A 24,218-nucleotide genomic window follows, 5' to 3' on the forward strand; every position below is an offset into this window, starting at 1 on the left:
TCTTATTCTTATAACTGTTCCCAATAGAGAGAAGTCTACTGCCTTGTACCTGATTTAAACTGGTGAATGTTTAATAATTGTTTATATCCTCCTGCTGTTTCATTTTGCATAACACATTGTTTAATTGATGTGCTTAAGTGCAGAGGAGTGAACATAATATACACCAGTTAAATGGAAAGTCAAGTACTTTTGAATGAACTGTTTTCAAGAGACCATCCACTCAAAGCAGACAGTTTAATCTGTTTCTTAAAATTGTTCACATTAATGTTTTGACCTTTGCATTTCACATCCCTATTTCCCCTTCTTCTTTGGATTGTTTGCTTTCAGAAGAGATCATTTTTACTCCATCTTATTATGAACACACAATAGATGAAGTTATTGTAAACAATGGAATAGCCGTTTACAGCAGTATCCAGAGTAGCATACTGCTGTTCCTAACGTCTAGAGCAGGGAATCTGCATTTTAGTTTGGAAAAGGGTTTTTAGTTTGGAAAAGAGGTGACAATGGGGATACATGATAGAGGTGTATACAATTATGCATGGAGTAGAGAGAGTGCACAGAGCGAATTTTTCTGCCTCCCTCACATGACTACAACTACTATGAATATTTATATACCACTCTTCAACCAAAGCTCTCAAAGCTACATAGAAAAATAAATAAGACATAAATAAGATGGTCTCCTGTCCCCAAAGGGCTCACAATCTAAAAAGAAACATGGCAGATACCAGAAACAGCCACTGGAGGGATGCTGTGCTGGGGTTGGATAAGTCCAGTTGCTCTCCCCCCGCTAAATATAAGAGAATCACCAATTTATAAGGTGTTTTGTTGCTCAGTTAGCGGGGGTATCTCCTAGAACCAGGACTTATCCCATGAAACTGAGGTCCAGGGAGTTTAGGATTGAACAAAGGAAGTACTTTTTCACATAGTGAATAATTAATCTATGAAATTAACTGCCATGGAATGTGGTGATGGCCACTAGCTTGGATGGCTTTAAAGGGGGCTTGGACACATTAATGGAGGATGAGTCTATCAATGGATACTAGTTTGTTAGCTATAGGCCACCTCTATAGGCCACCTCTAGCCTCAGAGGCAAGATGGCTTTGAATACCAGTTGTTGGGGAGCAACAGCAGGTGTGCCCTCACCTCTTGCCTGTGGTTTTCTCAGAGGCATCTGGTAGGCCACTCTGGAAACAGGATGCTGGACTAGTAGGCCTTGGTCCTTATCCAGCAGGGCTGTTCTTATGTTGTTATGAGCTCAAAATAGGCCCTTCATTTGAATGGAATTCTGTTTCGAGTTTGACACACTCAAAATGGCCCATTTTGAGTCTGAACATTTCAAGCTCAAAACATTCTGCACATCCCTAATCTGGTGGCATGCAGCACTGTTGCACACTCTCCCCAATACAAGGCCACTTTTGCACAAGATAACAGATTTTTGTTGGAGCACATAGGAAGTGCTCGATTTGAGCAGACACACATCACTGAGGGTCAAGTGACATGTTTCCACTTAGCACTTCTGGAGCATAGGCACATTCCAGAGTTTGTGGTCTTGTGCAAAAGTGCAAAAACACCACACTTCAGGAACAGCATGCAATTATGTGAAGCTAGCAAAGTGTGTCACTGGATGTTAGGAGCACAGCAGTATGCTGTTTTGGATGTCAGCCAATGTGACTTTACAGTGGGTTTGGAAAAACAATTGATATTTGCACTGTATTAATAACTTCTCTTTCTTCACATTTTAGGGCTGTAGTCCATATACAGGTAAAGGATGTTAATGAATTTTCACCCACCTTTAAGGAAACATCCTACAAGGCTACTGTGACAGAGGGGAACATCTATGACAATGTTTTACAAGTGGAAGCCATGGATGAGGATTGTTCTCCTCAATACAGCCAAATATGCAATTATGAAATTGTCACAACTGATGTTCCATTTGCTATTGACAGAAATGGTAAGTTCTTGCTATCACACTGTTACAATTACGGGACCACATGTTCTGTAAATAAGTTCAATTACAGTGACTCCTAGAAAACACTTTATGCCTATTGACTAGGGGTGTGCTTTCAGTTTCAGCTGAATAGAAAAGCACAACAGATTCAGTTCTTTGGTTTGTGCTGAGCTGAATACAATACACACAAATGAACCCCAAGTTAACAGTGATCCATTCTGTCCTATTGAGATCCCATTCATTACTTGCAGTTGTTTCATTCAGTTAAGGAACAGTGAAAACCCCAAAATGTGTGTGAAGTGCTCCCCGATTGCTTGCAGGACTTTGGGGTAAATGTGGTCGATATATGAATGCACCCCCTCCATTCTGGAGAAGATGCAAACTAAAAGCTGAGTGTGAAAAACTTTAGGGAGAAAAATGACAATTGAAATACTCCAGTTCAGTTACATTTTGACCAAAGGGTTGTATACTGACCTTCTGGAGAGCACTGCTCCATCACGGGAAACTCTTCTGATGGAAGGATAGTTGTGCTTCTTCAAGGACCCTTTCTGGAAGCAGAAAGATCCCTTGTGTAAGCACAATTATCCTTCTATGGGAAGAAATATATTTAGGAATATAAAACACAGAGGTGACATATGGTCACTTGCTGTTGTTGCTCCCTTGGGATCAGCAAGAAGAAAGTTTTTAGATCTTGGCTTTGTATTAAAAAAGAACACTTGGTTGCATTAGGATATTAATTTCAGGACTGTTTTTCTATTAGATTGTTGGAGTTTATCTTTAGCCAAATATTTTAATTCTGTTTTGGTGTGACATGACATTACCCCATCATTGTTATTCCCTCATATTACTCTCATATCAATCCCATATTATTGTGAGATTGTATGTGGGTACTTGTGTTTAGGAGAACCTGACTTGGTTTTGCAGGACTAATTACTCTGAAATCCAGCTTCTATTATTGATCCCGCCCCCCACCTAGCCCCAAATTATTATTTGTTGCCCCAGCATATTATTCAGAAAATGTGTAAGATTGGATTGGTAAGAGAGGCTCATTTTGCTAAATGCATCTGAAATCCAGTTCTAGTACTGTTCCCAAAGACCCCAGCCTTTTGTGTACTCCCCCCCCCACCCCATCACCATTTTATCTTTTAACTGTGAACTCTAGCTATTTCCTAACCCAGTCAAAAATGGTCCTGCTCTCTTCACCACCACTCTGCCAAATTCTGGGGCAAAAGTCTTTTAGCAAAGTCTGCCCCACTTGGATGCTCTTCCACCTGGTGACCAGCCTACCAAAATAGACCAGGGGTCTGCTTTGTTGTCCCCATGATGTACCATTTAAAAAACTTCTATTTACCATTCAACTAATGGTAAATAGTTGTTGTTTTAAAAAAATAGCACATCATGGGGGCACCAAAGTAGATAAGTTGTGTGTGTGTGTTTGTGTATATGTATGTATATTTATTTATTTATTTATTTATTTATTTATTTATTTATTTATGTTTATCCAGACTCTTGTTTGAAATTTACAAGGTCTCATGTCTTTTAAAGATCCTGGAATGCATTTATATGTTATTTCTATTCACTGAGAAGCACTGAAGTTAGGAAAAATACAGCTGATTGTCCCACTGAAATAGAGAATGAATGCAATACATTTTGAGATTGAATAAACACAATTGTAATGAATATTACAACATATGAGGCTTATTGCAATAAAAAGGAATAGAGAAATGTAGTGGATTTCTCAGAAGTAAATTGTCTAGATTGCTAGTTTCTCTGACAACCACTTCCTGTAATCCAAAATTAGTTTCATGTATTCTGGGAAACAATATGCCTTCTATGCATTTGCTTCTGTTTCTTGCTACCTTTTTATCAGCTGCATGTAATCCGAAATGTTTAGCCCAAGGGGAAGAGCAAGGAATAAGTAGACCATTCATCATCACATCATAGTATGGCACTGAATATCTTTTGAAGATTTATGATTTGATTCAAAAACTAATCTCTCTTTATAATGCACCTAATAGCACAAGAATATAACAACAGCCCAGCTGGATCAGGTCCAAGGCCTATCTATTCTAGCATCCTGTTTCACACAGTGGCCTACCAGATATCTCTGGGAAGCTGAAGGCATGCCCACTCTCTTTCTGTTGCTATCCTGCAACTGCTATTTAGAGGCATCTTGCCTCTAAGGTTAGTGGTGGCCCATAGTCCTCAGACTAGTATCCATTGATAGATTTGTCCTCCATGTATTTATCTAAGCCCTTCTTAAAGCCATCCAAGCTGGTGTCTGTCACCACGTCTTGTGGCAGAATATTCGATTGGTTAATGCATTGTGTGAAAAAGTACTTCATTTTGTCAATTCTAGATTTCTTCACAGTCAGTTTCATGTGATGACACCTGTTTCTAGTGTTATGAGAGAGGGAGAAAAGATTATCTCTATCTATTCTCTCCACACCAGGCATAATTTTATAGACCTCTAGCATGTCACCCTCAGTCATCTTTTTTCTAAACTAAGAAGGCCAAGGTGGTATAGCCTTGCCTCGTAAGGAAGGTGCTCTAGGCCCCTGATGATCTTGGTTGCCCTCTTCTGCACCTTCTCCAGTTCTATAATGTCCCTTTTGAGCAATGGTGTAACAGAACTTTACACGGCACTCCAAATGTAACCAGACTATAGATTTGTTTATGGGCATTATGAAATTAGGAGTTTTATTTCCAAGCCCATTCCTAAGGATTGCAATTGGCCTTTTTCACAGCTTCCACATATTGAGTAAACGCTTACAATGAGCTGTCCACTATGACCCAAAGATCTCTCTCCTGGTCAGTCACTCACAGCTCAGATCCCATCAGCATATCTGTGAAGTTGGGGTTTTTTACTCCAATAAACATCACTTTACACTTGCTAACACAGAGCTGCATCTGCCATTTTGTCTCCCACTTGGCCAGTTTGGAGAGATGCTTTTGGAGCTCCTCACATTCTGTTTTGGATTTCACTACCCCAAATAGTTGGGTGTCATCTGCAAATCTGGCCAGCTCGCTGCTCACCGCAACTTCTAGATCATTTATGCATAAATTAAAAGGCACTAATCCCAGTACAGATTAAAAGGCACTAATCCCTGGGGGACCCCACTCATTTAGAGATCTGTCCATCTATACCTACGCTCTCTTTCCTGTCCCTCAACCAGTTACCAATCCACAATTGAACCTGTCCCCTTATCCCATGACTGCTGAGTTTTCTCAAGTGTATTTGATGAGGAACTTAGTCGAAAACTTTTTGAAAGTCCAAGTAAACTATGTTGACTGGATTACTCTTATTCTCATGCCTGCTGACACTCTCAAACAACTCCAAAAGGTTAGTGAGGCAAGGTTTACCTTTGCAGAAGCCATGCTGGCTCTCTTTCAGCAGGACCAAAAATGAAGAAATACCCCGTGTCAGACCAATGCATAAAAGTCTGAAGAATACAATGGACTCTTTAGAGAGAATGCCTGGATAAAGCATCATAAAGGAAATTGCTTCCCCTGAAGTGCCAAAAACATAATGTATAAACGGAAAACATTATAATACATAAATCAAAATCAACATTATGAAACAATCACAACACTGTAAATAGTAAAAATGAACAACAGAATATACAAAATCCCAAAATATTAAATATACAGACATAAATAAATGTACATAGCTTAAATAATCTAAGTCAACTATAGGTTCACATATATGCATACATCAGGAGAAAGCAAGTGAATTGGATACATAGAATGATAACCACCATTATCAATATATGCAAACTTAATAAATGCCCAATGGGTCATAAAGGAACAAACAATGTACTCTGTATCAAAAAGTCCAATCCACCGGTGTGGGTATCCTCAAATAAGATGGTAAATATCGCTCTGTGGAAGTGCCAAGAATTACAGATTCCACTCCATAAAAGTTTCAAGTAGAAATAGCTGGTAACACTTTGTGAATCTGGAAACACTCTGTAGAAGTGCCAGTGCGCGACAGGCACCCGGGTTCTGAGCCAGTTTCAAGGTAACCCCTCTTTCTCTTGGGCAAATATTAACTGGTATATCTCTTTATATCACAGGCAATGTCTTTTCCACAAGAAATCTCTACTCAGGCGGCCACTATCTCTTTCATGCCTGCCTGTTCATTATTGTCCATTTCATTTGTGAGTTGGCTGGTGGGTAGCACGAATCATGCCCTATCACCCAACCCACTTTGGTGTCCCAAGGAGCTACCTATGGGAAACAATGGGGTATTTTGAGTTTCCCATTGTTCCCTACAGCCAAAACACTCAAAATGTTTTGAGTTTGTTCCACTGAAAAAGCTGCCTCGGCCATTGTTTCAACAGAACAATTTAGCTGTTTTGTGTTTTGTTTCAAGCTCGAAACAGAATGTACCATCCATTTCATGCACATACATACTGGTATAGGTTAAATATAAATATATCAAATAAATAAATAAATATGATCAAGATTTTCCCTAAGGTATTTAGGGGAGGGCTATATATCAGCACTCAAATAATATTTTTTCATCTGTACATTAAGCTTTTGCCCAAGGTAGTGTATTAATTAAAATTAATTGACTACTCTGCAGAATATTTTTGTGCATATGTTTGTGACAGAATTCCTCTACTTTGCACAGCTGTAATTGTTCTAATATACCCTTTTTTGCAAGCATTGCCATTTTTTGCTCATGTATCCCTTAAAAAAGATGAAAATCACCAATAATACCTTTGATAGACTTTCCATGTATGCTGTCCATTTATTAACTCTCAATGTTATTACACAATTCTTTATTGGCTGTGCACTCTTCAGCACTGAAATATGCCAAATTTTCTCCTTGTATAAAATAATTTAGGGAAAAAGCTGGGAACACAATACTCATCCAGCACCTCTGTTCCCCCAGCATAAAGGATACTCTCCCGTCTTTCAAGTGGGTACAAGGTATAGTGCTATGGTATCTTCAAAGAGATTTATGGGAGCATCATGCTAAGATTAAAAAGAGGCTGACTTCCTTTTATTATATTGAAGAGATGGTTCAAAGACAAGAACCATCTTGTCTTTGGTGAAAGGTTTTATTTCCTTTAAATTAAAGTCTCAGTGACCAACATTCAGTCTAACAAAGCTTGTGTGAAGTGATGCTGCTCAGTTTTTACAGGAAAGAAGCAATTTTAGTCTCTCTCCCCTCCCCTCTGTAGCTGACTGTGATCCCTGAAAATATGCCCCCAAGCATCATGCAGTCCTCAGGGACATATTATTGAGAATCACAGTCAAGTTACAATGGGAAGGGAGAGCAATGAACTCCCACCAGAGAGAGAGAGAGAGAGAGAGAGAGAGAGAGAGAGAGAGGTGTTGCTGTGTGTTAGGTGCATCAGTGTTTTGTTAGTCTGAATCTCGTCCAATATGTCCATTTATGAACAACTCCACCGTCCCCCCCCCCGAAGTTCTATCTGAGTGTTGCCGAAATTACACACTCCAAATGTGAATAGTTTTGCCCCCTATCAGCAGTCATTTCATGCTGTAGATAGGAGAATTTTTCCCATTTGACATGGATCCTTCTTTATTTGAGTGGCTTCCTCATAATGCACAACTGAGCATCAGAGGATAATAACCAGTTAGCAGCAGTAAAATGCAAATAGTGGTAAAGAGAATACCTACTCTCATTACAAGAGCATGACTGGAATACAAATGTTTGGAATATTGCATGGAGGGGGGCAATCAAGATGATTGAAATTGAGTTTAAGTAAATGAGAGCTGTTTAGTGTAACCATGTTTTATTGGAAGCAGTGCTATGATACAGAATTTCTAAAAGGAAGAACTGAGTATATGCTGCATATAATTCATCTTGAATTTCTAGCTGGTTTCTATTCATTTCAGATTTGTAAGGAGAGAATATTTTTTTAAAATATTGAGGATATTCTCATGACTGCGCAGAACCGGGCTAAGGCTCCATGTGGTCATCTGCTGCAATGGAAGCCACACACATCCTGGCAGCAAACATTCAAAAATACCCCTCCCCATACAGTATATGAGGTTAGCAGAACGAGTGCTCTGCTAACCCTGTTCTTATGATCGTGGCTCCATGCCGTGGTGACTCACAAGAAGACCCCCGACCTGGAGGCTCCAACAAGCCTCTTGGCCTCAGGGGTCTCCCCAGAATGCCCCACGCACTTGAGTGGAGCATACTGGGACTTCCAGGGGCCGTGCAGCTCCCAATCCCCACTGCCCCTACTGGCTCCATGACTTAGCCAATAATCGTGTGGGCGGCCGATCCAGCTGGCCAGGGATGGCTCCTTGCTTGTGTGCACAGAAAGCGAGCTAAGCCTGCTCTCCCCTCAAACCACCTCGAGATGCTTCACTTTGCTCTTGTGAAGCACTTCACTTTGTTTTTAACATTTAAAGTTCAATAACTTAGACCTTCCACAGAGGCAGTAGAGAGAGATAATTTTGGTCAAGATGGTTTATATATGATAAAGGAATCCTCAGTAATCCTTAAAACAACTGCAGATTTCCTTTTTTTAAGCTTACACTCATAACCACTATCATAAGGGAATGTCTTCTTCGCCATGAGCCCCATCGCTTGTTGAGATCATCTGGAGAGGTATGTCTACAATTGCCACCGGCTTGTCTGGTGGCAACTCAGGGACGGGCCTTCTCTGTTGCTGCCCCTGGGCTTTGGAATGCGCTCCCAGTTGAGACAAGAGCCTCCCCATCTCTGGCAACTTTTAAAAAGGCACTGAAGACATATTTCTTCATCTAGGCTTTTAATTAGATTTATACTCTTCATATTTTTAATGTTGGGTTTTATACGGTTTCAATGTAAATGATTTTAATGTTTATATGATTTTAATTGTAAACCACCCAAAGATGCAAGTTTGGGTCAGTATAGAAATATGTTAAATAAAATAATATTTTTTTAAAATGCAGACTTCTAGAAAGATACCTTGCCAAGGTATCACTTGAGATTTGAGGAAGTGAATGGGGCAAGGCCTAGATGTTTACAGGGTATGAAAGTTTATGGGAGTGTTGGGAAGGTAACTGGAAATTACTGTGAGTCCAATAAGGTTTTTGAATTTGGAGTTGGGCTCTAGGGAAAAAGAACAGCTCCCATGTTTAGGGAAAACAACAAGGTTTATTGATACTAATTCCAAACTGAATAAGGAATTTGGGTGGGCAGGGTCACCCATAAATACTTGCAAGATGTCTCAAGGCCAAAGGTGGCTAGGGGTGGCAGAAAAGTGGCTTGCCCCTCCACCATCCCCCATTTCTATGTAGGACACAGCTCACCTACCCATAAATTTATTTTCCCCCTTTGTGCCCCCCGCCATTTTTTCTGTTGCTGCCTCTGTTCCAGGTGAAATCATAACTGTAGAAGCCTTCTGATTATGGCACCTGGAACTTCCTGATTTCAAATACTCCTTCTAGGTGCCTTAAGCAGAAGGCTTCTACAGTTGTGATTTCACCTGGAGCAGTGGCAGCACCAGAAAAAAAGTGGGGGTGGGGACAAAAGGGGGGAAATGAAATATACCACACACCTAAGAGCCATGTGCTACCTCCAGATTCAGAGGCAGTAGGCAAAATACCAGTTACAGGGCAGCAATGGGAGAAGAGGTATTCCTTCATCTCCTGCTTCTGGATTTCCCAAAGATCTGTATGACCACTATGGCAATTAAGATGCTCAACTCGACAAGCCTTTGGTTTTATCCATCCTTTCTTTTCTTATTCAAAATAAGTGCCGGTATCCTTGAGGTGAGGTGTAAATCTGCATCCCACCTTTCCACCATTATAAACCTCAAACATTCTGTTGGTCATAAAATACAAACCATCTGTCCAATCTGCCTGAAATTTGACAACTTGGAGACAAGCACTCTACCTGTGCCTGTCCTCTAGTTGTCAAATTTCAGGCAGATTGAACTGACACAACTTTGGTATCAGTCTATTGAGAAGTGAGTTACAGCAGTTTGAAAATTGATTCTTAAGCAGTTGCTTTTTCACATGTAAGTGACCTATATTCAAACAAAGGTTTCCTACCTACCCTTTCCTTGCTTGTCCTTTTAAATGTATCACAAAATTCAGGTGCACGGGACAGTGTGTGATTTTTTTTTAACTTTTGAAAATAATCCATTAGGTATCTCCTGAGTTATTATCCTTTAAAGCCTGTATTATAACACATTAATCAATGTTGTGTACATGTTACAGCACATGTCAAATGGCCTGATCAAGTTTTCCTCATAGCAGTTTTGTCCAGTTTTACACCAGTTGCTTGCAATTGAGCCAAAAGTGGTATCAGCAGTTAGAGGAATTGCAGAAAGTTGATTCCTTCCAAGCATTTAAGAGGATATTCTTTCAGACTTGAAAAATAATTCATTAATAACATTTCTTCAGACAGAAGGGATTCCAGCATGGATTTTATTTTATTTTTCTAAGCAACAATTCATTATATTCATTCAAAAGAAATGTATCATAAAATATAATTTACTGTTTAATGTATGTCCAACTGATGTAGTTCTAAAATGGAAGAGGTTTCATAGCCTTAACTATTTGTTTTGCCAGTTGATCTACATAATTCAATACCACTGGATATAGTAATGATGTACCTTTTGCTTATGTTCCAAGAACAAAACAAATTGAGATGGCACCTTTGATTAAAAGTGGAGGGAAAGAAGCAGGGGTGCGCACAAAACCTCCTGGCTCAGTTCAGTTCAGGTTCGAACTGGACCCGAACTGGATTGGGCTAGTTTGGTTTTGCCCCCCTATCGGAACCCACCCCCCATGTTTTGTTCAGACTTTGGTTGTCAAACTTTCCCCCCAAAAAATGTTCCCCCCCTTTTTAAATTTACCCCTCCGAGGGCGTTGTCTGAGGTGGCAGGGGTCCATGGAGGTTCCCCCTCCCTCGCTGGCCTCCCTTTTTGCAAAAATCACCTGGTTCAGGTGGTCTTTGACCCTCTCCGGGCCTATTCCCTTGCATGGTGGCCATTTTGGAGGCTGCCACGTGTGCCTAGTGGGACCCTGCATGGCTTGGGTCATGACCCATCCATGCATGGTCTCACTGCGCATGTGTGCTGGTCTCCAAAATGGCCACCACACCAAGGAATTGGCCCGCAACAGGCCAACGATTGCCTGAACTGCGTGATTTTGCATAAAGGCTGGCAGGGGGAGGGGAAACCCAGAGGTGGTAGAGGGAGGGGCAACGTCCCAGAGGTGGTAAGTTAAAAAAATTTTACTTTTTTTTTTTTAAATGGCTTGACGGACCCCCGATCTGGGTGTGTGTTCATTCCAGGTTCAAGCCGAACTGGGGGGTGGTTTGGCTCAACCCCAAACCTTGGAACCGAACTGGTTTGATATTAAACCAGTTTCGATTCGAACCTGTTTGCACACCCCTAGACAGAAGATAACCTCCATTAGAGTTAAGCCAAATGGTACGGGAACATTGTTCAGCAACATCTTTAAATCCATCCCAAAAGAGCCCTGAGTTTCTTTTGTATTTGGGGGGAGGGAATGTGTCAGCATGTGCTGAGGCATGCAGGAAAGATTTCCCATCTTGTTGTTCTATGTTGGCAGGCAATAACATGCAATGAAACACAGGCACAAAGCTACTAAGACTTACAACCTGGTGATCCTTCTCCATCCAGGATGAGGGCCCAGAAAGTCTTTGAATTCCCATCTGTGAAGCTCTTCTCACGATCTGTGAGAGGAGCTCTGGGGAGGTCCGTGGGGAAGGAGAATTAGCCTTACCTTCCCCGCGGATTATCTCTGACTCATCCCTGGGTGGGTGTATCGCCCACCCAGATGAGCAGCAGCTCTCCTGTGGCTCTTGCTGCTGCTTCTGGGGTTTGGGTAGGAATGTGCACAGACCGGTTCGGAGGCCATTCTAAAGGCCTCCAGACCGGTCCGGTCACGGGGTGGTTTTGGTTCGGGTGGGGAGTTTGGGGGCTTCCTTTAAGGGCGGGGGGGCTTTACTTACCCCTCCCGCGCTTTCCACACACTGCCGCCGTAATTGTTGAAAAAATTGCTCCTCCGATGGCTGTTCCGATTTTAAAAAATGGCTGCCCCCTTGAAGCCCTGGCCCCCTGCTGCTGCCTTGAAGCCCCCTCCCACCCCCTTAAATCTCGCCCCGGGCCCTTAAATCATGCCCGATAACATTAAGACGCGGGCGGGCGGGCGGGCGGCAGGGAGATGTCCTCCCGCCCCCTTCCCTGCTAGGCTGCAAAAGACTTTAGGAAGGCTTCTGCGCGTGCGCGCGCAGAAGCCTTCCTAAAGTCTTTTGCAGCCTAGCAGGGAAGGGGGTGGGAGGACATCTCCCCGCCGCCCGTTTCCCTGCCGGTCTGCAAAAGTACTTTTACTTTTGCAAAGAACTTTGCAAAGAACTGTTTCTTTGCAAAAGTAAAAGTACTTTTGCAGCCTAGCAGGGAAGGGAGCGGGAGGACATCTCCCTGCCGCCCGTTTCCCTGCCGGTCTGCAAAAGTACTTTTACTTTTGCAAAGAACTTTGCAAAGAAGAAACAGTTCTTTGCAAAGTTCTTTGCAAAAGTAAAAGTACTTTTGCAGACCGGCAGGGAAACGCGCAGAAGCCTTCCTAAAGTCTTTTGCAGCCTAGCAGGGAAGGGGGCGGGAGGACATCTCCCCGCCGGCCGCCCGCCCGCCCGCGTCTTAATGTTATCGGGCATGATTTAAGGGCCCGGGGCGAGATTTAAGGGGGTGGGAGGGGGCTTCAAGGCAGCAGCAGGGGGCCAGGGCTTCAAGGGGGCAGCCATTTTTTTAAATCGGAACAGCCATCGGAGGAGCAATTTTTTCAATAATTACGGCGGCAGTGTGTGGAAAGCGCAGGAGGGGTAAGTAAAGCCCCCCCCACCCTTAATGGAACCCCCCACCCCAGTGCCGGACCGCAGCTCTGCGGTTCCGTGCACACCCCTAGGTTTGGGTGCTGGGACATTCTGCCACGTATCACCACCACCCCGGAGCCTAAATAATGCACCAAGCAAGTGGGATCCCCCCTCCCCTGAGTGTGCCTGCTGTGGCTGCAAGCAGCCGTGGCAGACACACAATTAAAAAAATAAAAGTAAGGAAGTGCTTGCTCCCTTAACCTCATTTAAGCAGAAGGCGTCACAGACAGGTTTGCTGCCATGTAGCCACCAGGATTGGGCATGATGTTGGTGGTTCACATGAGCATGCAAAACCGGGCTGGGCTCCCTTATCCTGGTTTTGCACACGCTTGTGAATAGAGGAAAGAGAAAGGTTCACTGGAAGAATGATAGGTGAAGCTGCAGTAGCTGATATTTCTGGCTGAACACTTATTATAATACAGGTGAAACTCGGAAAATTAGAATATCGTGCAAAAGTCCATTAATTTCAGTAATGCAAATTAAAAGGTGAAACTGATATATGAGACAGACGCATTACATGCAAAGCGAGATAAGTCAAGCCTTAATTTGTTATAATTGTGATGATCATGGCGTACTGCTCATGAAAACCCCAAATCCACAATCTCAGAAAATTAGAATATTACATGGAACCAAGAAGACAAGGATTGAAGAATAGAACAATATCGGACCTCTGAAAAGTATACAGTGTACTGTGCTTGATTGGCCAGCAAACTCGCCTGACCTGACCCCATAAAGAATCTATGGGGCATTGCCAAGAGAAGGATGAGAGACATGAGACCAAAAAATGCAGAAGAGCTGAAGGCCGCTAATGAAGCAGCCTGGTCTTCCATAACACCTCATCAGTGCCACAGGCTGATAGCATCCATGCCACGCCGCATTGAGGCAGTAATTGCTGCAAAAGGGGCCCAAACCAAGTACTGAATACATATGCATGCTTATACTTTTCAGAAGTCTGATATTGTTCTATTCTTCAATCCTTGTCTTCTTGGTTCCATGTAATATTCTAATTTTTTGAGATTGTGGATTTGGGGTTTTCATGAGCTATACGCCATGATCATCACAATTATAACAAATTAAGGCTTGACTTATCTCGCTTTGCATGTAATGCATCTGTCTCATATATCAGTTTCACCTTTTAATTTGCATTACTGAAATTAATGGACTTTTGCACGATATTCTAATTTTCCGAGTTTCACCTGTACATAGTGGTTTGGGAGGCCACTGAGCCTTGTAGAGATATACCTGGCAGAAATTCATGTGAATTATACCTGATGAATTTCTGCCTGCACACATCTCTCCTCTGTCTAATGTTGAGCTGAAAAACCAAGGCAAAGTGTGGCTGCACAGAGCCTAATTCGTAAAGTCAGCACTTGGAAACCCAGGCCCAAATAACAACAGGACACATATAGTTGGAAAAAACTAGGGCCATTATATTGAATATTTACAGAACCAGCAATGAGGAATCTTAACTAAAGTGCGGGTATCCCCTATGTGGGTCAAGCTCATAGGAGGTATGTGAGTGAAGGACTGGTCTTTGATACCTGAGGACCGGGCTTTGGCACCTGAGGAGGGCAAAGGACCAGGCTTTGATTTGGCTCTGTATCCAGTGCAAACCTCTTCTCTACCACAGCATTACCCCCGTTGAGGAGATGCATGCCAGCCCACCTCAACCCAGGTCACGAGGCACTGAGCAGCATTCGCTGGCATGCATCTGAGTGGGAGGGGATCTAGCCTGAGAGTCGTGAGATCACCAAGCCTTCCTCCATATTCCCACTCAGCATAACGGCCCTCCAGCCCAACACCAATGCAAATTAACCTACCCTGACCCGCACTCATCCACAAAGTGACCAATTAACTCCAAGGACTGCCTTCACGAAATCAGTGAGAAGTAGGTACAAAAAGGCCCCAAACATTAGTCAATCAGTTGAGACCGAAAAAATCCCTAATTGGCCCTAGTTGAGACCAGAATATCCCTTGCTGAATCCCGGGGCAGGCGGGAGGGTGCCAGCCCATTGAGCAAATGAAAGACAGGAGCCAACTGCTTATGCAGTTGCTCCTTGCATGTGATTGGTCCGCCGGTGTCTCCATCTCTTGGGCTGCACCCGCAACTCTGCCCCCGCTTATCCCATATCCCTGCTAATGCAGCAAAAGGGGTTGGAAGCAGCTTAGCACAAACCACTGTGTGCTGTAATCAGTGCTATATAAAATATTAATTAAAAGCATACAATTTGTGATAGTGGTGGTTGCTTGCTTAACTCTCATCTTAAGATAATGATGGTGGTGTGTGTGTGTGTGTGTGTGTGTTTAAGAAGACAGTTAAGCTAGCAACCACAACTATCACAAATTGTATGCTTTTAATCAATATTTTATATAGTATTGATTACAGCACACAGTGGTTTGTGCTAGTTGCAATGCTTTTGTGTCAAAGGAGGTTCCATGTGGAATCATGAGCACAGGGTATTACCAAATCTTTAAGAGCATGCAGAGAAGAGAAGAAAATGTTTTTATTTTATTATTTATATACTCTTTCTCCATTTATAAAAGCCGTCAGAACAGATTGCAATTAAAAATACATAACAATGAAAATAATAAAGCAAGAAAATAGTGCGGCTCTTACTTGTTTGGAGTTTCACATGTACATCAGAAACCTATGGAGCTGTGGATCTCAGTGGTAGACAGGCAGTGTTTTTATTTTCCTTTTTTCATATGATCTAGCAGTCTCCCACAATGATAAAAAGTGTTTGTAGAAATCCATCCTGTACCGCATGCATACACCAGCTTGCAGCTTTTTATTTAGCTGTAGGGAATATTAAGATTTATGTGATCATTGGGACTGTGATCACTGAGAGCTGGTGCAAAGTAAAACTGAGTTTATCATGTAGGCCAATTGTACAGAGAGGGGTTTGGGTTTTTTTAATGGCTAGAATGACTGCCAGACCTTGAGAAAGAGGTAAGTTGTTAGCTATTTAGTTGTCACAATATGAACTAGTTTCAGATATTGTTCTCCTGGAGGCTGTTTTCAAGCTGGCTGGAGTCTATGGCAAGTTGATGGAATGAGTGCCATCAACCTACGTTAGCTTTGGAATGGGACCTCCTGGACTGCATTTTAAATTCAGGACATCACTAGAGACCGCATGCAGGATGTGCACAGTTAACAGTGCTGTGAATTGTACCCATCATCAGAACATATGACACAGTGCTTCCCCATAAAACTTTTTTTTTTCTTGGCAAAATCCACATCTGTTATAGTAGCAAAAAATGCTAATGTTAAGCATAACGAGTTTTACAAATTCTGTAAATACCTGAATTGTTTTTCTGTTAGAAGCATGTTATCCTTCCTTCTCTCTTCTCTCTTCTTTTGACATATGTCAACAAGAAAAAGGGAAAGTAGCAAAAAAAATTAGAAAAAGAATGCATATACCCCTATATTGGACTACTGCAATGCTCTCTACATGGGGTTGCTCTTGAAGACTGTTTGGAAACATCAGCTGGTCCAGAATGCTGCTGCAAAGATGCTCATGGGTGCAAGTCGTTTCATGAGTATCACACCGATTCTGCGGCAGCTTCATTGGAAACCAGTCTGCTTCTGGTCTAGATTCAAGGTGCTGGTCTTGACCTTTAAAACTCTCCCTGTCAGACTGCATTCACCCATATGAATCTGCCAGGGCCCTCCGTTCATTGTTTCAGACCCTACTCATGGCCCCACCACTAACAGAGATCCAGTTGGTGGGGACTAGAGACAGAGCCTTTTAAGTTGTGGTGTCTAAAAGAACAAAGTGATGAAGCCAAGCGAGCCTCACTGGGGAGGCTATTCCATAAACAGGGTGTAACCACCGAAAAGGCCCTCTCCCTGGGAGCCACACACTTCACCTAGTTTGGCAGGGGCACCTGGAGGAGGGCCTCCAAAGAAGATCTTAAGGTTTGGGTAGAGGCATATCGGGCAAGGCGCTCTCTCAGGTAATCCAGTCCCAAGCCATTTAGGGCTTTAAAGGTTAAAACCAGCACTTTGAATTGGGCCTGGAAATGGACTGGGACCCAGTGCAGCTGACAGGCATAAAATGATAAAAACATCCAATCCCAATTAATAATCTTGCAGCCCTTTTTTGTACCAGCTGCAGTTTCTGGGCCATTTTCAAAGGCAGCCCCACGTACGATGCATTGCAACAACCTAAGCGAGAAGTTATCAGAGCATGAGTAACTGTGGCCAACCTATCTCTGTCCAGGTAAGGTTGCAGTTGGCATATCAGCCGAAGCTGATAAAAGGTGCTCTGTGCCACAGAGGCCACTTGAACCTCTACAGTGCTGGATCACTTTGCACTCCCAGACTGCAATCCTGGTCCTTCAGGAGGGGTGCAGCCCCATCTAGAACAGGCTGAACATCATTCACATGGGCAGAGGAACCACTAACCAACCATGCTTCTGTCTTGTCTGGATTGATTCTCAGCTTATTCACCCTCATCCAGTCCATTACTGAATCCAAGCACCAATTCAGGACAGTCACTGCTTCACCTGCGTCTGATGAAAAAGAGAGATCCAGCTGAGTGTCATCCATATACTGAGGACACCTAAAGCCAAATCTCCTGATGACCTCTCCCAACGGTCATCATACATACTTATGCACAAACTCTAGATATGAGTAAAAGTGATCGTATAAGTAATTCCTGGTTGTGTATATGCAGCCTGAGTTATTTTCAAGTTACAGAATGATGAAATAAATATGGGACACACAGTCACAGTCCAACAGGAATCTAGGCTAAAGCCATGACTTCCAACTAGGATGGAAGGCATTTCTAGAGTTAACCCAGAATATACTGCCTCTGAGTCAGGGACGGAGCCACCATTGGATGAACGGGTTCAAAGAACCCGGGCCACCAATGGAAAAGGATGCCAAAGCCCCATGGTGAAGCCCAGAGTGAACTCCCCCCTCCCATGCCCGGGCTGTTGAGAGCCCGAGCAAACTATCTGCTAGTTATTTCAGGCAGCCCAGACTGCCCAATAGAAGGTTTTTCCCTTCCTCTCCCTCTCTGGAGGGAGAGAAAGAGGAAAACGTCCTATCAGGCAGCCAACGCAGCCTGAAATTACGTGCTGAGAGCTCGTTTGGGCTCTCGGCAGACCAGGCCATGCCCTCTTTGCATGTGATGTCAGTAACATCACATGCAGCCTGAAATGCTGTGCTGAGAGCTTGTTCGGACTCTCGGCAGCCAAGGCCACCCCTCCTTTGCGTGTGGCCTGGGCTGCTGAGAGCCCGAATGAGCTCTCAGCACATCATTTCAGGCAGTGTCAGCTGCCTGATAGGACATTTTCCCTTTTCTCTCCCTCCAGAGAGGGAGAGGAAGGGGAAATAGTTCTATCAGGCAGTCTGTGCTGCCTGAAATAACTAGCAGATAGTTCGCCTGGGCTCTCGGCGGCCCGGGCATGGGAGGGGAGGGAATTCACTCTGGGCTCCTCTGGAGTATGAGCCACAACCCCATGCATGTGATGCCAAGCAGGGCTGGACACAGGCCGCCACTCGGCTGGCTCCACGCCTGCTCTGCTCTCAGTGACAGGTCCGCTGCTTCTGAGCCTCTTTAAACCCCATGCTCAGAGTAAACTGAATGGATGGTGCTATTGTGACCTCCACACAGATATACCAAGAATGAATTAGGCATTCCAGCAATGCTAAACACATGTGTTTAGCATTGCTGGAATGCCTAATTCATTTATTTTTGGAAGATGTTCAGTAACTGCAAGAACAGCAGTGGCTGACATATTGAGCAGCAAGCTGCCTGACTATGCAACAAGCGAACTCACTCTTTCTGAGCCACTTTAAATCCCACTAGCATGGCTTGCAAAGAAAAGAAGCTCCATGGCTACTGGGTCCTAGCACTTGCTGCTATTCTCATTATTCTCAAGGAGGTGGGCATGGTCCAGGCAATCCCAGCAATGCTAAACATGACTCTTATGCTTGCAGGCCTCTTAGCTTCTTGCAAGCTTCCAGTACACTGAGGGGGCAGCAGTAGCACCACCCTGAATGGTGAGAGTCTGAGCATGTGGGAGAAGGACTAAACCTTCCCCCGGGTAGTTTCCTGCTTAGAAATCTCTGAAGTGGCACTCTCACAGATTGCCTTGGAGCAGATGACAGCTTATGTGTTTGAGGCACCTTTTCCCAACTAAGCTAGAGCTGTTTTCAGCTGCCTATTAGATAAGCATGTACAGAGAAGCCTAGCTGCACTTGACTTCTCTGTGTGTGCATGCCTAGAAGGTCTGGCTGACTGGCAGTGTTTGTGACTTTGCCAGAGGAGAAGCCTGAGTGGGGGATTCATTCATTCCAGGTGAGGGCCTCAGCTTGTGGGAGGCCCTACATTCCTGAGCTGAATCAGTTTGACTGCTGGTGTTGAATACAAGGCATGGACCAGAGCAGCTTTGCTCCCAGGAACTTTTCTAATAGGGATGTGCAAAAAATTTCGGGCACAGAATGATCTGTGCCCGAAATGAACAATTTCGGGTGATTCGGGGCTGAACCGAATCACTCCCGATGTCCCCCGATATTTTTCAGGCACGAGCCAAATCACCCAAATTTCGGACCCAAAAAATTCGGGTGATTCGGTTCATGGCTGATTTTTGGCGATTTTTTAAAGTTTTAGTGACTTTGGGGCAGTTCGGGGGCATAGCATGGGATCTGGGCAAAAGGAGTGGGGTGGGGTGGTAGTGCCTAATGGGTGCAGGCTACCACCCCAATTTCAGGGGGATTGGGCAAAGGGCTGATTTTTGGTAAATTTCTGAAATTTTCATGTCTTTGGGGCAGATTGGGGCATATTGGGGCAGAAAGTGGGGCCTGGGGCAGAATAGTGGGGTGGGGTGGTAGTGCCTAATGGGTGGAGGCTACCACCCCAATTTCAGGGGGTTTGGACAAAAGGGTGATTTTTTGAGAATTTTTGAAGTTTTAGTGACTTTGGGGCAGTTTGGGGGCAGAAAGTGGATCTGCCCCAAAATAGTGGGGTGGGGTGGTAGTGCCTAATGGGTGGAGGCTACCACCCCAATTTCAGGGGGATTGGGCAGAGGGCTGATTTTTTGAGAATTTTTGAAGTTTGGGTGTCTTTGGGGCAGATTGGGGGCAGAAAGTGGATCTGCCCCAAAGGAGTGGGGTGGGCTTGTAGATAGTGACTAATGGGTGGAGGCTACCACCCATCCCCAATTTAAGAGTGATTGGGCAGGGGGTGAATTTTGGTGAATTTATTTTTATGAGGTTTGTCTTCATAAGGTGAAGTGTGCTAAATTGTTTACTTCCTCATATTATTCATAGTAAAGGAAAGTGTGAAAAAGTGAAAGTGGGGCCATGAGAGTTGTTTAATTGAAAAAAATCTCATTTGCTATGATAGAATGAGAATTCACACCTCAGAAAAAACTTCTGAGGGTTAGCTTCAAATCCCATATACTCTAAATAGCCAATAAAACTAGTTATGAAGGCAGAATGCCAGAAGGGGAGGGGCTGCTTCCCAGTGTATTGTCCAGAATGTTGCATGTATGACTATCTGCCTGAGGGGCAGAAGTCGTGGGTATGTGCTCGGTGCAAAGAGCTCTTGGCTCTCAGGGCACAAGTTCGTTCCCTTGAAGCCAATGTGGCTGACCTGGAGAAGCTCATGAAGGCAGAGAGTTGTGTAGATGAGACCCCCAAGGATGTGGTAGAGGCATCCCACTCCCATACTGACAGCACTTCTGCTGTCATGGAGAATGAGGGTCTCAGAGAAGGAGGACACACTCCCTTAGAAGAGGGAAACACTCCCTTAGCAGGGACCCCTTCCTTGGATGATATGCCCATATCCTCTCACACATAGGATACTCCTCCAGGAGGTGGGGGCCTCTTAGTAGTGGGTGATTCAATCATTAGGGGCATAGAGAGATGGGTCTGCAGTCAGCATGTACACTGCATGGTTACTTTCCTGCCTGGTGAGAAGGTTGCAGATGTCCCACTGCATCTAGGTAGGCTGATGGGCAGTGCTGAGAAGGAGTCAGCTGTTGTGGTGCATGTTGGTACCAGTGAAATTGGGAAATGCAGTTGGGAGGTCCTGGAAGCCAAATTTAGGCTGCTAGGTAGCTTACTGAAGTCCAGGACCCCCACGGTAGTGTTCTCTGAAGTGCTACCTGTTCCACATGCAGGGACAGCAAGACAGGCAGCACTGAGGGGTTTCAATGCGTAGATGAGACGGTGGTGCCAGGAGGAAGGGTTTAGATTTGTTAGGCACTGGGATACATTTTGCAGGAAGCAAAGCCTGTACAAAAGGGAGAGGCTCCACCTGAACCAAAATGGAACCAGACTGCTGGCACAAAAAACCAAAAAGGTAGCAGAGCAGCTTTTAAAATGATGGCTGGGAGGTTGCCAGTGGGAACAGGATGGTATCTGCTTTGGCCGGCAAAATCCCCTAAGTGAGGATGAACATGTTTTTGATAAACCAGAAGGGGGACAGAGTAGAGCCAGCAGTTGAGCAGAAGGACATATATGACAGCTTGCCAAATAGGTCAAATGTTAGTAAGGGGGATAGCACACACCAACACCAGATGAGGGACCCGGCGTATAGGTGTCTGTATACCAATGCCAGAAGCCTCCTAGCCAAGATGGGTGAGCTGGTTACTAATGAAAACATAGATATAGTAAGTGTAACAGAAACCAGGTGGAATGGTGAGAACCAGTGGAAGATTATTATTCCTGGATATAAACTCTATAGAAGGGACAGGGAGGGAAGGTTGGGGGTGGAGTAGTGCTGTATATCAAAGAAGGGATGATTCCAATAAGCTAGAAAACCTAGGTGGACAAGAGTCCCCCACAGAACCATTATGCGTAACATTACAAGGACTGAAAGGAAATGTGTTACTAGGGTCGTGCTATTGCCCTCTGAGAGTGACATGGAGTTGGAGAAACAAATAAGAGAGGCATCAAAAAGAGACAGGGCGGTAATAATGGGTGACTTCAACTACCCACACATAGACAGGGCTAATTCACATTCAGGTAATGACAGAGAGTCCAGATGTATAGATGTGCTAAGTGACTGTGCCTTAGAACAGTTAGTCACAGAAACAACCAGAGAGATGGTGACTTTGGATTTTATCCTGTGTGGTGCCCAGGACCTGGTGTGAAATGTCAGAGTTGCAGAACCACTGAGTAGCAGTGACCAGAGTGTAATCCAATTCAGCATATATGCAAGTGGAGAATTGTCAAGAAAGTCTAACACAGATGTTTTGGACTTCAGAAGAGGAAACTTCTAAAAAATGAGGGGACTGGTAAGAAGGAAGTTAAAAGGGAGAGTCAGGAGGGTCAAATCACTCCAGAAAGCATGGAACTTATTTAAAACCACAGAACTAGAAACACAGTTGGAATGTATACCGAGAAGGAGAAAATATGCCACCAAGTTCAGGAGGATGCCAGTGTAGCTAACAAGTAGAGTCAAGGAAGCTATAAAAGAAAAGAAGACTTCCTTCAGAAAATAGAAGTCCTCCCCAAATGAAGTGAACAGGAAGGAACATAAACTCTGGCAAAAGAAATGCAAGGACACAATAAGGAATGCAAAGAGAAGGTTTGAGGAGCATGTAGCTAGAAGTGTCAAGGGGAATAACAAAAACTTCTTTAAATATATCAGAAATAGAAAACCTGCCAGGGAGGCAGTTGGACCCTTGGATAATGAGGGTGTGAAAGGGAGTATTAAGGAGGATAAGGAGATTGCAGAGAAACTGAATGAGTTCTTTGAATCTGTCTTCATGGTGGAGGATACTGACCATATACCCTCTCCAGAATTGAGTTTTTCAGGTTTAGCGGCTGAGAAACTGGGTGAATTTGAGGGGACAAGGGAAGATGTTCTCAACTGTCTTGAAAAGCTAAAAATTAACCAATCGCCAGGGCCAGATGGCATCCACCCAAGAGTTCTGAAGGGACTCAAATGTTAAATTACCAGTCTCCCAGCAAAAACAGAAAACTTCTCCCTACGATCAGGCTCTGTATAGGAGGACTGGAAAGTAGCCTATGTGACTCCAATTTTCAAGAAGGGATCCAGGGGGGATCTGGGAAATTACAGGCCAGTCAGCTTAACTTCGATGCCAGGTAAATTGATGGAAAGCATGCTTAAGGACAATATTATTAAGTATATATAAGGCCTTGTTGAAGGAGCACCAGCATGGCTTCTGCAAGGGAAGGTCTTGCCGTTGCCTCACTAACCTTTGGAGTTCTTTGAGAGTGTTAACAGGCATGTGAATAAAGGTGAGAAAGCTTTTGATAAAGTTCCCCACCAAAGGCTCTTGAGTAAACTTAGCAGTCATGGGATAAAGGGACAGGTTCATGTGTGGATCGGTAACTGGTTAAAGGACAGGAATCAGAGAGTAGGAATAAATGGAAAGCTTCACAATGGAGGTAGGGAGGAAGTGGGGTCCCCAAGGGATCAGTACTGGGACCTGTGCTCTTTAAGTTGTTCATAATGATCTAGAAGTTAGGGTGACCAGAGAAGTGGTCAAATTTGGAGATGACACTAAACTATTTAGGGTAGTGAAATCCACAACAGATTGTGTAAAGTGATGCACATTGTGGCACAAATCACCAACTTCACATATACACTGATGGGATCTGAGCTGTTGGTGACTGACCAGGAGAGAGATCTTGGGGTCATGGTGGACAGCTCATTGAAAGTGTCACCACAGTGTGCAGCAGCTGTGAAAAAAGCTAATTCCATGCTAGGAATCATTAGGAGGGGTATTGCAAATAAAAATGCTAATATTATAATGCCCTTATACAAATCTGTGATGTGGCTACATCTGGAGTACTGCGTTCAGCTTTGGTTACCGTATCTTAAGAAGGATATTGTAGAACTGGAAAAGGTACAGAAGAGGGCAACCAAAATGATGCCTGGAGCACCTTCCTTATGAGACTAGGCTACAGCATCTGGGGCTCTTTATCTTGGAAAAGAGGTGACTAAGGAGAGACATGATTGAAGTGTATAAAATTATGCATGGATTGGAGAGGGTAGACAGAGATAAATTTTTCTCCTCTCTCACAACACTAGAACCAGGGGTCACTCCATGAAACTGAAGGTTGGGAAATTTAGGACCGACAAGCGGAAGTACTTTTTCACACAGTGCATAATTAATCTATGGAATTATTTGCCATGAGATGTGGTTATGGCCACCAGCTTGGATGGCTTTAAAAGTGGCTTTTCATGGAGGACAGTCTATCAATGGCTACTGGTCTGATGGCTGTGGGCCATCTCCAGCCTCAGAGGCACGATGCCTCTCAATACCAGTTGCAGGGGAGCAACACCAGGGGAGAGGACATGCACATAACTCTTGCCTGGGGGCTCCCCAGAGGCATATGGTGGGCTACTGTGTGAAATAGGATGCTGGACTAGATGGGCCTTGTGCCTGATCCAGCAGGGCTGT

General features: G+C 43.9%; 1 protein-coding gene across 2 annotated transcripts in view; it reads left to right on the forward strand.

Annotated features, from left to right (window-relative positions):
• The window catches only part of CLSTN2 (calsyntenin 2), a 650,159-nt gene that overhangs the window by 467,021 nt on the left and 158,920 nt on the right, over nucleotides 1-24,218 (forward strand). For both annotated transcript variants that reach the window (XM_053308474.1, XM_053308475.1), the window contains one exon: nucleotides 1,743-1,951. In XM_053308474.1, the coding sequence (XP_053164449.1) occupies nucleotides 1,743-1,951 (209 nt within the window). The remainder of the gene's footprint in view (nucleotides 1-1,742; nucleotides 1,952-24,218) is intronic.

The sequence above is a fragment of the Hemicordylus capensis genome, chromosome 3 (genome assembly GCF_027244095.1).
Source record: "Hemicordylus capensis ecotype Gifberg chromosome 3, rHemCap1.1.pri, whole genome shotgun sequence".
Classification (NCBI taxonomy): domain Eukaryota; kingdom Metazoa; phylum Chordata; class Lepidosauria; order Squamata; family Cordylidae; genus Hemicordylus; species Hemicordylus capensis.